Raw genomic sequence first — 14,340 nt, forward strand, 5'->3', positions numbered from 1 at the left:
ACTTGCCAAGTTCAGAAACACTATTTGCATTATTTGAGATAAAGAAAGTCTTGTCTTGATGATACAGCTCACACAAGATGACGGCGAAGAAAAAGAAACACAGATAAGCACTGGGTGTGCTCTCCTGTGCGCTGTATGAACCAAGATTAATGCGTACCAACTCACTCAAGCTTCCATTCTTATGAAGTAGTTCCTACATGTATCATTTTTTCCAAGCTGTAAAGAAACCCCACAAAATACAACAAAAGACCAAATGACTAGCACATTTGCACGCTGCGAACGTAAAGCTCTCAGCTGTCGTTTGAGCAATGAAATCAGCTGCAGCCATGATTGCCGTATTCATTGCAGTGCTAGGCTGATAAGTTGGTGGAGATTGCTTGGCCTGTTGCCAGCCAGTTGGCACACATTACACTGCGACTTGTAGCCGCGCGGGCCAAGAAATCACCGCCAGCTTATCAGCTTACCTCTGCAATAGATATATATATATATATATATATATATATATATATATATATATATATAGAATGAAAGACACAGAAAGACTTCACCAGGCAGGACCAGCAGGAGGGTTTATTCCGCGATGATTGGTTAAGTACAAGTGAGAACGATGAAGTACAATAAACGTGTTTAATTATATATATATAAATATATATATAAACATGTAACTCGGCACTGTTTCAAGGGCCCCATCCCTTGAAGCAGTGCGGCCGCGCGCCAACGAACACCTTTTTTTTTCTCCCTTTTTCCGCGGCCTGCGCACCGGGATACCTTCGTGGTAAGAAAATTTTTTTCTCCCTTAAAACAAAACCTACTCTTCTGAAACTTTCTGCTTATCTTAGTGATGTAATCTACTATGCAATAGTATAAGAGCCAAACTTTTAATTTGGCTACTACATTGCAAAAATTGAGCTGCAATATGGGTGAAAATGCTGTTTTGTCCAACTTTACCACAATGTTTGGGCAATATTTTTCCTTCATTTGCTCCCGAGGTATTTCAATCATTGAATATATGAGTATATAAAGCAGATTTTGTAAAAATATTTCTGGCAAAAAAATTTGTGCTTTTTATAGAATATGGTAAACATGCAACATATTGCAATTTTTCACTCAAGCGAAAAATGAAGAAAATTAAAACTCATATGAATAAACTGTCACAGTCATTAAAGTGTAGCACCTTGAGATCAATACAAAAATTGTTTCGCATTAAGCACTCGAACCAATATTATTATATAAATTATTTGACGTGACACAGTTTCACTTGGGTGCCCAAAGTTTGAAGCGCCCTTTAAGCAATACAAAAGCTTTTTGCAAATTATAACGCCTCAATAACTACTTCTCGTATTCACATACACCTGCACAATTTTTTTCAGCACGATCAGAGATGGCCAATAGATATATATATATATATATATATATATATATATATATATATATATATATATATATATATATATATATATATATATATATACTGTATATACTTGCATAATGATCTCATTTTTTTTTTTTTCAAAAAAATTGACTCCAACTTCGGAATGCGATCATTACGCGGGGTAAATTTTCTATGAAAAAATGTTCCGAGCACCGAAAACGCAAAAAAGTCGCTAATCAGAATTCTTACGATAGCTATCATGAACATAACCAAAAATAAAAGTAAGTTAAAGCTTACCTTTGTAATAAAATGCACGCATTACGCAGGAGCTACATGCATGGCACACTGCACTTTTATTTTTTACCTCTCTGACCCCCTAACATTCATTCAGACGCTGAAGCGTCACTGGCGTCAGTGTCGGGACCAGCAGTGTCTTTGTCCCACAGAGGGCCATCTTCCGTTTCATTGAGCACGCTGGAAATGCCAGTGACAGTCCATTCCGCCGCATGAAGCGTGTCGTCCAGCCGGAGCTGGCGCGGAAGTTCTTTGTGGCTATTCCTAGTCTCCAGGAAACTGTGCACGCCTGCGTCCGTATCATGTCTAATGACACTGCATAACGGTCCTTACACATGTCCTTCACGTATTCGAAGACTGCCTTTTTAATGTCAGCGAACTTGCCAGATTTGGGTCCACGGAAAACCCGTCGCGTGCTGTTAGTAGCCATGAGCTTGTCGCGCTGTTTTTTCCAATATTGGATCCGGATTTCATCGATGTCGAAATGTCTGCCGGCTGCACGGTGGCTGTGTTCTAGCGCCTAGTCAAGCGCCTTCAGCTTGAACGCGGCAGTAAAGCTCGCATACCGCCCCATGGTGAAACGGTGCTTCAACAGACGATCACAAAGCACAGAAAAAAAAGTGGTCTCAGGAAAAAAAAAAACATTGCTGCGGAATGAACACAGGTCGACCAACAGGCGGCCGCCGCTGTAACAGTGCCGGGTGTCAAAACAAACATGGTGGCTGACGGAGCAAAGTGACCGCATTTTTTTTCTTCTTTTCTTCAGTTATGGAGTTTGTGAGTACGTCACGTGCGTGAAAACAGTTTTTTCCATCTAAATAAGGAATGCTTTCATTTAAATGAGTAAGTTTACGGCATTAGCATAGTTTTGAAGAGTTATTAATGCAACATTCGACAGATAATAAAGGCGATGATCATCGGCTAGACTTGAACACGACATAACGATGCGGCAAGTTCGGAGTGTGATCATTACGAGGGGGGAAATAACGAACTTAGAAGACAAAATTTAGGGGTGCGATCTTTACACGAGTAAACACGGTGTGTGTTTGTGTGTGTGTGTGTGTGTGTGTATACACACACACACACAATAAGAAAAAAAAATGGGTGAAAAAATAACTTGCCATGAGCAGTTATTTGTATCCTGTCCACGGCAAGTTATTTTTTCACCCACTATTCTTCCTTCTTAATGACATTACATTGGCTCTAATAACTTCCCCTATACATTCCTTGGCATTATTTTCTGTTAGATCTCATTAATATTGTGTCAAAAAACAAGCCCTTAGGTATACACTTCTTTCCACACACACACACACACACACACATATATATATATATATATATATATATATATATATATATATATATATATATATATATATATATATATATATATATATATATATATATCTGGCTGAAACGTCGAAATAAACCATGTTGTGACTGCTCACGGAGGATCTACTTGCAACGCCACGGCCACTCCATCACCACGCCTGCCTAGATATATATATTCAAACATACAAACATGATCATGTATGCAACAAAGGGGTTGAACCCTTTTATAACAAATTCACATATACACCTCTGATCTTTAGTGTGGAGCACTTCCGACAGCCGCCTTGTCCATCATCTAATATTTCTTGGTCACATTGTTTTCACTACAGGCCTAAAACAAGGCTCACATTACTTGAAACAAGTGTAAAACAAATTAATAAAATCTAAAAATTATATAAACTACAGATATGAGAAAAAAATTAATCTCAGTTATTTACCTAAAATTGTGAGAAAGACATCTGAAGCACCTGGCTGTTACCTGCACCGTTCAAGATAGTACCACCACCACCACCTCGGAAGGCGTGTGATTGTCAAGGAAATCACTGAATTGTCGGTGCTACATACTTTCCCAGGTTTCATGGTAATTAAGCTGCATTAAGCGGGGAATCTTGACATTCACCAGGGCCTACACAAAAGTTACATTCATCACTTAGCTAGAGATTTAGAACTATACTAAGATCTACACAAGAATTATATTAGTGTTGTATTAACAGCAGAATGTTACTGTGCTTTCTTTTTTTGTATATAGTATGTGTCTTGTACTGCTAGCAGCTACTAACTGCAGTGAAACAACTATCTTGTAAGCCATATTTTACATAAGTTTGGGACACTCATGCAAAATGTGTCTTTTTAGGGGTAGACTGGAGCCTGAGATAAAAAATAAGGCACCCCATGCTATGGAAGGAACTGGTGAAGAGCCATATCAGGTGCCGGCTGAAGCACAACCAGCAGTTGCTGCTTATGGGGATGTTTCAGACGACCTTTTCTCATTTGATGGCTGGGATGAGAATGTGGTAATCTCGTATGAAGAGTTTCAAATGGTGAGCTTACTAGTGTGCTGAAAGAGTGCTTCATTTATTACTTTCTTTCTATTCGCATTGCTTGGAAAAATAATTTATTTCAATTATTTTATGCAATACTCATCTCACTGCCCTCGATGTTGGGCACGGTCGTTTTCATAGAGTTCATGATTCTCTTCTTTTAATAGTGAACCTTTATGCTCTTACCTTGATGTATCAATTTCGTGTGATTGGAAAACTTCTGGAGCTCACACAGTCACAGCCACCCTTGAGTAAGTTTGATACAACTGAAACTTGCAAACAATGCTGATATGGTCTACATTAGCACATGGAGAAAATAAGTATTCTATGTTTACTTTTTTTTTACCAAGGTCGTACTTTCTGGCCTATTAAGTTTCGTGTTTTTCCAAGTGAATGCGAGGCCACTCTTCAGCTTAGGGCAAAAAATAAATATTTGCTACTTTATACTCAACACAAATATTGGGTGTCAGTGATACAATCATGTTTGATGGGAATTTTGAGCCAATAAGATTTAAGAAAACAAGACATGACCCAAATCCATTAAAAGCAATGTGTTTATGTGCAGGTTTTTATTCTATGATCCTGGTTGAGACCTACGCACTCAAAAAGCCGTTACCGCAGCATGCATTAAGTGCCCACAACATTGGTGCTGAAACAGATGTATAGCTCATTCATATTAGTGGGTGTCCTCACCAACGTTATTGAAAAGGTTGTGTCCTATAAGCTATCAACAAAATGTCATCCAATCATCACAGGGCTCACTTTGGCACTGCGATTGTGTAATTATGGTTTTTCATAGATTGCACTAGTTTGAGACAATACAAATATTTTAATAGATTTTGAGAAATTCCATAACTATCATCAAGCTTCTGCTTTCATAGCTGGATGCATGAAATGGTTTGTTCAAACTGTGAATGATGGGGCAGGCGATGTGCTTATGTGCTTAATGGGGTGGACATGTTTTGTTGTACAGCAGTCCAGCACATGCCAGTGTGGTTGGAAGGCTAACATGTTCACGAGGTGTTATGCATGATGTGGTATAATCATGACACATCCTCTGCAGCAGTATTGCCTTTGTGAATGTAAAGGTCTAAAGGTCTTGTGGAGCTGCTGCGATGGTTCTCTAGCCTGCAATCAAATGCACTTCCTGTGCATGCCAGTTTATACATATTTAATGTTAGCGTCCTATGTTTACAGCTCATTGATGGCTTTCATGTTGAAAATAATAAGTTTAATTTCTTCATTTGCATTCATTTTAGGAAAAAGTTTATTTTATAAAGCACAATAAAAGCTCTGCCATACTATTCAGCCTGATTTTCTGAACCTGCTGGAAATATTAGTCATTTCAAGATTATTGTTGTCTACTTATTGTTATAATGGGAGCAAAAGCACCAGTTGCAGCAACAAACGAGTGACATGAATAAACACCACTAAAGCGCCAGTTGCTGCAACAAAAGAGTGTCGGGAATAAACGCCACTGTTTGTCAGTGGTGCTGGTCATTCAATGCCGTTCTTCTACATTAAATAATCCAAGATGACTCTTCAGAACGTTTATGCCAAAATACATTTACTGAACTTCTTAAATAAATCTTGAGTAATAAAATAATTTTTAGTATTGTCACCAAATATTGCAGTTTTTTAGCTTCCACTGCGATATTTTGCAACTGCTAAGGGTGACTGGTTTGGTCCCTCGATTTATAGATTGAAAGTGAATATGAAAGTAAACGTTCTGTCTCTCAGTTATTTTCTGAATTTTAGTGAAATATTTTGTAGGTGTTAAATCATAGTACTTCAGATAATTTTACATTTATGAAACAGCAATATCTTATTTATACTGCTAAAGTATATAAACTAGATAGAATCAAATAGCTTGCATGCAAATGTACCCCAAGTTTCTTGACTGAGTATGAACATTTCACTGGCAAATTAACTTTACTGAGATGTTTAGTATATATTTATTCACAATGTTTTTGATAACATAACTTTTATTGGATTACATGAAAGTATTCACATAATGAATTCTTAAGTTCTAAACTTATTGTGACACAGACTGACTGGAGTGTGTTCAACATACAAGTTTTAAATGGGTATAAATAATTCATTCTTGTTTTACTGCGTACAACTTTCATTCCGCACTATTGTGATTTGCGGATTTACTTTCTAACTCACCAAGTTTAGTAGGAATCTCGCTCCCCCTAAAAAGGCATATGAAATTTTGATATTTTACAGACTACATACTGTACTATAGTAATAATTGCATATTTAAAATGAGAACACAGATATGCATATACTCTGCAAGTTTTATCATAATTGATGAATAATTTTTAAACCAATGTAAAAGGGTACTCAAAGAGGCACTGACACAAATGTTTTGCACCTTATTTTTGCACCTCTCATCATAGCTAGAAACCTCATTTCAGCGAGTACGCGATGGTTATTTATTTACAGATGTTTCTAGAGTGCTCAGTCTCAAATTCTGTTTCAAAGAGCACCGAGCTAGGCAGGAGCCGTTCTGGGGGCACGACAAGCACAGCTGACCATGTGACCACACAAAACTGTGATGTGGGTGCTGCGCATGAAAGTATGTGCAAGCAGGTGCTGCACTGTCTGCTAGCACAGCCAGCACAGGCGAGGCCACTGGCACAGAGGAGGAAAATGCAGGTAGCACAAGGACAAGACGTGTGCAAGCAACTAGCCAACACAAACTTGTGACGTAGGTTTGCTTACATGGCCCCTGCTTTGATTTTGGCGTCGCGAGGGGCTCTGCATCTCACTCAATCGCGTGGCGTGCAGTTTAAAATTGATTTTAAATATGTTCTAGGCTGCTATATTTGCCCTTGATATATTGTAGATGTCGTGTATGTCTCCACATAAATATATCATGCTCATTATCTCCCCTTAGAATTTTTGTCTCAGTGCTCTTTTAAGGCAAGTTAACATCGCCCTGATGCCAAGAGACTTTCACACAGGTTTGATCCTGTCATGCATCAACTCTAAGTTCAAGTTTGATCAAGAAATAAGCAGTGTTTAGATTATGCCTAAGTAAAATACAAATTGATTATTTTTGTTTCAGTTTGAGCAAGAGAACAAGAAGCTCTATGAGGAGTTGAATGCACTCTCCGATGAAGTCAAGTGAGCCAACAGCAAAGTGTTTGTGAGCCATTTGTCTCACGTATTTTTATTTATCCTTCAGGAGCATTGAGGGAAGTGTTATGCAGATTTCACAGCTGCAAAAGGTGTTCACAGAAAAAGTGTTGGAACAGGTGAGCCATCTTTTTTTTGTGATTGGTTGAGAATACTCTTGAAAATGATTTTTTCATAAGCCACCAATGCTGCTAAAGCAGCTGTTTGTGCGATGTAGCATCTAGGGGCAACCCAGACTTGCGAGTGGAACCTGTGCTTAGCTTGCTATCAAACATGGCTCTTTATTCTTTTTTTTACGCTATTGCGACCTTGTCATCAGCAGCACTCTAGCTGATAGAAAGCTGACCTGCTAATACCAGTCACACTGAATGTTATCAGTAGAGTTCACGTCAATAACACAAGCATCAGAAATAAAATTTGATGCAACAGGGGTGTCAAGGAAAGAAAAAAACAGTGCCGCGCTTTGTAACAAGTTAAGTGTGCACTTGACTGGCGCATGTCTTTTGGCAACACTGCGTGATGGGAACAGACACTTTGGCAGCAATTTTAAGGGTGCTCTGACAGCGGTTAGCGAAAACTGTTAAGCATATGGGGAGCAGTAGTGAAACGTACCCTTGTGGGTCACGCTCTGGTTCGCTCACCACCTGAACTTAAGTTGTGTAAATCGTGCTATCAGCCACGTACTCACTCCACTACTCACATTACAGTTGCCAGGTTAGTAACTACCCATAAAAGCAGACTAAAAATTTTAAATTATGTTGTACAAAATTTTGAGAAACCAAGCTACGTAAGTTGTCAAGAAACATTAGCAATTTTTTTTCTCTTTTTTTGCTGTTCATTGTGGTTATAATTTCTTTCAAGTAGCCATCGAATAGGTGGCAGTGTTCTTTTAGTCACAAAAAGAAAACGTATAGGTTTGATGGAGGAAAATTCTTAGAACGAAAAGCTTTGTAAATCTGTAGTCGTATAAGTTGAACTTATTGAAATGAACTTATTGGAAATTTTGCTTTTGTTTCTGTTTCTCTGCGACAACCTTCTTTCTCACCTTCTTGTTGGAGGCGATTTTGTTAAAGTGAGGACAGTTCCTGCAAACTTTGTGGAGGTGCTGACACTTCTTGTAAAGTTGTTTGCACCGCGTGACACACATGTTTTGCGCAGAAGCCGTGTTTTGAGGTCGCAACTATTGAGCGGTTGGTGGCGTTGTGCTTGTGAGCGGTTATCGCCACCACCATCATCATCACGAGGTCCGTTCAATTCACCTTGCACTGTGTTAACCAGTTCTTGGCAGTTCAGATAGCAGTGCAGTCAAAGCTGAACTCATGCAGCACAAGTTCAGCGAGTGCATGCGTAGCGCGACACTAGCTCCACATTGAAACGAACGCTGAAGTGCACCTTGTGCCGTGTTTCTCACTTGTTCGCTGTGTGCCTGCGTGTGTTTGAAAGCATTAGTGTGCAAGCTAGCCAATTTCATCAAAAAAAAAGAAGCCATGGATTCCGTCGCAACAAGTGCAGCCATTGTGCAAAATATTATAGAACTGATAAGAGCTCGACAATACATCGTCGCAGTTGTTACACTTGTATTGACTAGGTTGCAATGCAACAGAATGCCAAGGTACTGCGAAGAAGTCATGAGTCAGTACCTTGATTTTTTCCTCACGTGACAATAAGACGACCAATGGTCACTGCTGAAAAAGTTAACGTGCTTGGTGGATTTGTGCTACTTAGGTGGACAGCACAGCATACGTGCTCCTTGGCCGACCGCTGTCGACTGTACATAGCAGCAGATTTTCTCAACAGCAGGAGTAGGGAAGTGGTAGCGTGCAGTTAGACATGAGCAGGAATGCAGCAAAACTGGTTTACTAGCAAAAAGCGATGACATGGGGCCTAAAAACGCCTTATGATACATATGCAGCCGATATGTAGATATCAAAGCCGACGGAGTCACCAAACTCCCATTTACTACAACACAATTCACGTCTTTATTCAGTCTCAACGTTAACCATTCGAGAACGCCTTGTCGTGATCCCACCGCTGATCACCAGTTGTTGTGATCCCGGGGTGCTGTGGTAGCGTGGTGTAGCTTCGGGTTGAGGAAACGACCGCTTACAAGATGGGGATACGAAAAACAAACAAGGTTTATGGCACTATTTACAAATATTTACAGCATGAGGTTAAGAGTTCACAAACCACGAACGTGGTGGTTGAACCTTTTCTTGGTCCAGAGCCTTCACAAACTACGAACGTGGTGGTTGAACCTTTACTTGGTCCAGAGCCTTCACAAACTACGAACGTGGTGGTTGAACCTTTACTTGGTCCAGAGCGACGTCCTGCACTCTGCGGCGCCGTTATAAGCCCTGTCGGGCTCCTCCTTCTTCAGTGGAACACCAATCACACACACACACAACAGGTGAGGGGTACGAGCAGGCACGGCGCACGTGAACAGCCAATTTCGAGTCAAGATCACTGCACTTAAAGGTGGCGCCAGAGGGGCTCTTGCTCGTCGTGTGTGTCACTGGTCGAGGGGTCCCAAGCTTCGGACAGCAGACATCAAACGGTCCGCCAATCTGTCTGCTCAATTAGCAGGGCACTTTGTGGTGGCGGTCGCCGTTTCTACAAAGGAAGACGCTGTCTTTGTTGTCCCCTCTGGAACGGCTTACCGCTTTGTGGCGACGTGATGTCTCATCCGCCGGCTAGCAGGGACAATGCCTGGCGGGCATAGGCATTCGGCGAGCCGGCTACTTGTTTGAAGATTAAAAGAGCGCCGCTCCCCCGTCATTTCTGGACGCTGGTTCCGAGAAAACTGGGTTCTAGGCGTGGGAACGCTGCCCGGCCACGCTTCTCAGCGACAGCATGGCGCCTACTGATGCCGGTCATAACAGCTTCCCCCTCGCCAGATGAGTCACGGAGGGCAGCAGTCAACACTGCTGCTCGCAGGGACGACGAAAAGGTCAGTAGTTGAATGCCAGGAACTGGCCTTCGCTTGTGGCATGGTCCGGGTGATTGCCGAATCTTCGACAGCATCTCTGATACTCGACCACCTGTACAAGCAAGCACTCGGCCCCCTTCGATCAAACCAAGCCAAAAGAGGGATGGAAACCAATTTTCATTTCCTAGCTTTAACAAAAGCTCACACTCAAAACTCTCAGGACTCACTTGAGCTGAAAAACCGGACGTGCTACCTTACAAATTTACATAAGATGCACGAAAAAAACTAAAATATCAATTTTGATACAGAAAGAGCACCCCAGAATGGCGGCTGAGCGTGTCAACGTTTCCATTCAATTTGCCCTTCTTTTACCTAATGCCAAAATTGTATTTTCGAAGAATCAAGCTCTGCCTCACAAGGCGACTGTTCTTTATGTCACGGTTTGCAGCCAAGTAAGGGGAAAATGGTCTGTCCCTACTTTAAATTTAGCACCTCTGAGATAACCTGCAACTGATGAATGGCCTACACAAGGCAAGCGCATTCATTTCCTGAAGCGCAGTACGTTATCTCACGAGAGCCCAAATTCTGGTGCAAGCAAAGCGCAGCTTTGCTTGATACCATTGTCGTCCTGATATAAAACAGCAGGCTCTTTTTCATCGCTGACTACTTTCATCGGTTCTGTCCCGCTGAGAGCATCAGTCAGGAACTCGGATTCAGCGAGCGCTACTTTTGCCCGAACGTCCGTCTTTGTTTACGGCCGCCCATAATTGTCTTCCACTGAGACATAAAGCTCTCTAGCTTTTCTGAATCTTTGGCCTACACTGTGGTCAAAATACTCTTAGTTTGCTCAGAATTAGATAAAGCTTACCGTTTCGCTCATATGATCCTTGATCAATTGTCTTCAAAGAAAACCAACAAAACAGAGACAAACACTTCTTTCTAGAAGGTTCGTTTGGTTGAAGCAAATTGCCTTTGCTAATGCCTCTGAGTAAATCTCACTGGGCTCTCCTGAGCGTTCAATTACTCTCATTTCTAAGCATTGCAAAATACACGGCGCTATTAACCAAACGCTTAATCCCTCACACTTTGTCTTTCTTACGTTACATTGTAACACACCGTGTACAACACAAAAATAACCATAGGTAAAAACACCTGAAAAGCACCTCACAACAATCGCGAAGGTTTTTTTATAACCGTGTGCCAATGGCTCTCAAGTCTCATAACGCGCAACGACAACTGCACTGTGTTGCGCCAAACTTAACCATTTTACGAAATCATCTGGTCTATGTTAATATCTTCTTCCTTAAATGCCAATTCACGCCACATCCACATGACAGTAAAGGCATACGATATTAAACTAAACCTTTGAAACACAAAAAAAAACAACAATTTTTCCAGTTTTTACATTCTTGGTATATTCGTACAAATGATTAATGGACTTCAATTTTCAGCCTTTAGTTCGGCGGTTTTCCTTTTCAAAAATTTACTCCGCATCATGTGACTTACAAACTTAAACAGACCAATATGCATCTCCAATTCAATAATCAGTAGCCATACTTAACACGCACGTGCAACCATTGTTAAAACTGACCGCCCTCTTTTCTCAACTAGATTCCTCTGAATCGGACACGATGGGGTCGTGGTCCCGGCGGTTTTCGAGCACGACAGAGACTACAAAATGCGCAAACTCTAAGCAGTGCACTGCCGTCACACCTCATTTTACACATCGGCCTATTCCCCGTAGGAATTTGAAAGCGACGCCAGAAGCTGGGGGGGAGCCTGTGCCATTTTCTCTTTGTATTCACCCCTGCGCGGTATTTAGCCACTCTGCCCTTTCGACTTTGACCCTTCGGGCAAGGCCGCTTTTCTGAAGTTGTCGAACGCAACCGCGCTTTTCGTTGGGGTAACGCACCTCGTTTCCCCCCTCTACACCTGGCTTGCCGCTTGTACCTCTCGGAACGCCACCATGGACGTTTCCTGGAACGGATTAACGGCCTACCCTCTCGTCTTTCTTGCGACTGAGTGGGGCCTGACCTAGGCTTGCACAGTGACGAACGCTTCTGCTTCTTTCTTTTTGGGCGATGTTTTCTTGCCTCCTTTCTCTCGATGCCATCATCATGTCGCGTCGGGAGCTGAGGGGTTGGGAAGCTCGTTGGAGCTAGTGCTACATTTTCCCCCACGCTCAAACATTTTATACTCGGTGTCACGACGGACTGCCGGGCCAAATTATCTTTGTTAATGCTGATGAAACCATTAACTGGGCCCTCTCCGATGGCATCGCTGCACTCCTGAAGCATCGTGCTCTCGCTGTATTTACCCACTGTGCTTACCCTATCTGCATGTGACGATCTCGAGACGTCCTCTCGAGGCATGGGGATGGTTTCCAGCTCCTTACTGAGCCCATTAGGGCTGCTGGCACACACCTCATCCTCGCAAGGACCGTCTTTTGATACTGTCTCTACCTCGAGACTGGCGAAGGGCTCGTTCTCGACATGCTCTAGATTGACGCCTTCGAGAATTCGCGGGCCCTTTTCTGGCGCAATCTGTTCCTGTCGCGCTTTATGAGGCGCCTCAACTTCCGGCGCTTTGCGACGCGCCTCGCTTTCAGACTCCGGTGCGAGTCTTTCTTTCTTTTTGCTAACAGAAGTTCCGAATCTTCTGATCAGCTCTGCTTTGATAACTTCATAGTTGTTCGCGTGCTGCTCACTGAGTCGCGCAACAACGTCCGCTGCCTCGCAGGGCAGAACCGTGCGTAGCTTCTGAGACCAGGTGTCTCGCTCACACTTAAGTTGACTACACTTTCGTTCAAAGAGTCTGAGATACAGGCCCATATCCCATGATACCTCATATGGCTGCATGTACCTAGACATCTCGAACTCTGCCTCCTTTTCGAGAAGTACTCCTCGCTGGGGTCCCATTCTCATACGCAACTCATAGTCTTGTTTGAAAAACTTTAGCTTGAGGCCTTCTCTTTCGTGTTCACTCTTTCCTTCCATCTGAGCTGCTCTTAGTTTTCTTTCGATGATGAGGTCCCATTCTTCACTTAGTTCCTCATCATCAGCCCCCAAATCATTAATCGCTTGAATGATTATGGGTTTTCGTGCCAAACCCTTTGTATCGATCCCCAATTCCTCACACAACAGCAACAAGTCTGACTTCTGCAGCTCCCGTAAGTCCATGATCGTACTGAGTGCTCGCTACTTCCAAAAATAACTTCCCGAAACGGCGAAACTGAGTCTTTCGGCAAAGTTAACTACCAGTTCTAAAATTTAACCCTCTTTTAGAACCTGGTTCACTCAAAGGAAAACCCAAGCACTCACCCATACGTGATTCATGTCTCGAGCCAACTGCTTCTCTTGGGCCGACTGTTGTTGTTCCTTGTGGCTTCGAATCCGACCGCTGCCACCCAGTTGTTGCGAATCCCTCCGCTGATCACCAGTTGTTGTGATCCCGGGGTGCTGTGGTAGCGTGGTGTAGCTTCGGGTTGAGGAAACGACCGCTTACAAGATGGGGATACGAAAAACAAACAAGGTTTATGGCACTATTTACAAATATTTACAGCATGAGGTTAAGAGTTCACAAACCACGAACGTGGTGGTTGAACCTTTTCTTGGTCCAGAGCCTTCACAAACTACGAACGTGGTGGTTGAACCTTTACTTGGTCCAGAGCCTTCACAAACTACGAACGTGGTGGTTGAACCTTTACTTGGTCCAGAGCGACGTCCTGCACTCTGCGGCGCCGTTATAAGCCCTGTCGGGCTCCTCCTTCTTCAGTGGAACACCAATCACACACACACACAACAGGTGAGGGGTACGAGCAGGCACGGCGCACGGGAACAGCCAATTTCGAGTCAAGATCACTGCACTTAAAGGTGGCGCCAGAGGGGCTCTTGCTCGTCGTGTGTGTCACTGGTCGAGGGGTCCCAAGCTTCGGACAGCAGACATCAAACGGTCCGCCAATCTGTCTGCTCAATTAGCAGGGCACTTTGTGGCGGCGGTCGCCGTTTCTACAAAGGAAGACGCTGTCTTTGTTGTCCCCTCTGGAACGGCTTACCGCTTCGTGGCGACGTGATGTCTCATCCGCCGGCTAGCAGGGACAATGCCTGGCGGGCATAGGCATTCGGCGAGCCGGCTACTTGTTTGAAGATTAAAAGAGCGCCGCTCCCCCGTCATTTCTGGACGCTGGTTCCGAGAAAACTGGGTTCTAGGCGTGGGAACACTGCCCGGCCACG

At 42.8% G+C, this 14,340-nt stretch overlaps 1 protein-coding gene across 1 annotated transcript in view; it reads left to right on the forward strand.

Moving 5' to 3' along the window:
* The window catches only part of Syx18 (syntaxin 18), a 42,231-nt gene that overhangs the window by 12,417 nt on the left and 15,474 nt on the right, over nt 1-14,340 (forward strand). Inside the window, exons 6-8 of the mRNA XM_037426855.2 lie at nt 3,852-4,038; nt 7,112-7,170; nt 7,232-7,301. Coding sequence (XP_037282752.1) covers nt 3,852-4,038; nt 7,112-7,170; nt 7,232-7,301 — 316 coding nt within the window. The remainder of the gene's footprint in view (nt 1-3,851; nt 4,039-7,111; nt 7,171-7,231; nt 7,302-14,340) is intronic.

The sequence above is a fragment of the Rhipicephalus microplus genome, chromosome X (assembly GCF_043290135.1).
Source record: "Rhipicephalus microplus isolate Deutch F79 chromosome X, USDA_Rmic, whole genome shotgun sequence".
In the NCBI taxonomy this organism is placed as follows: Eukaryota; Metazoa; Arthropoda; class Arachnida; order Ixodida; family Ixodidae; genus Rhipicephalus; species Rhipicephalus microplus.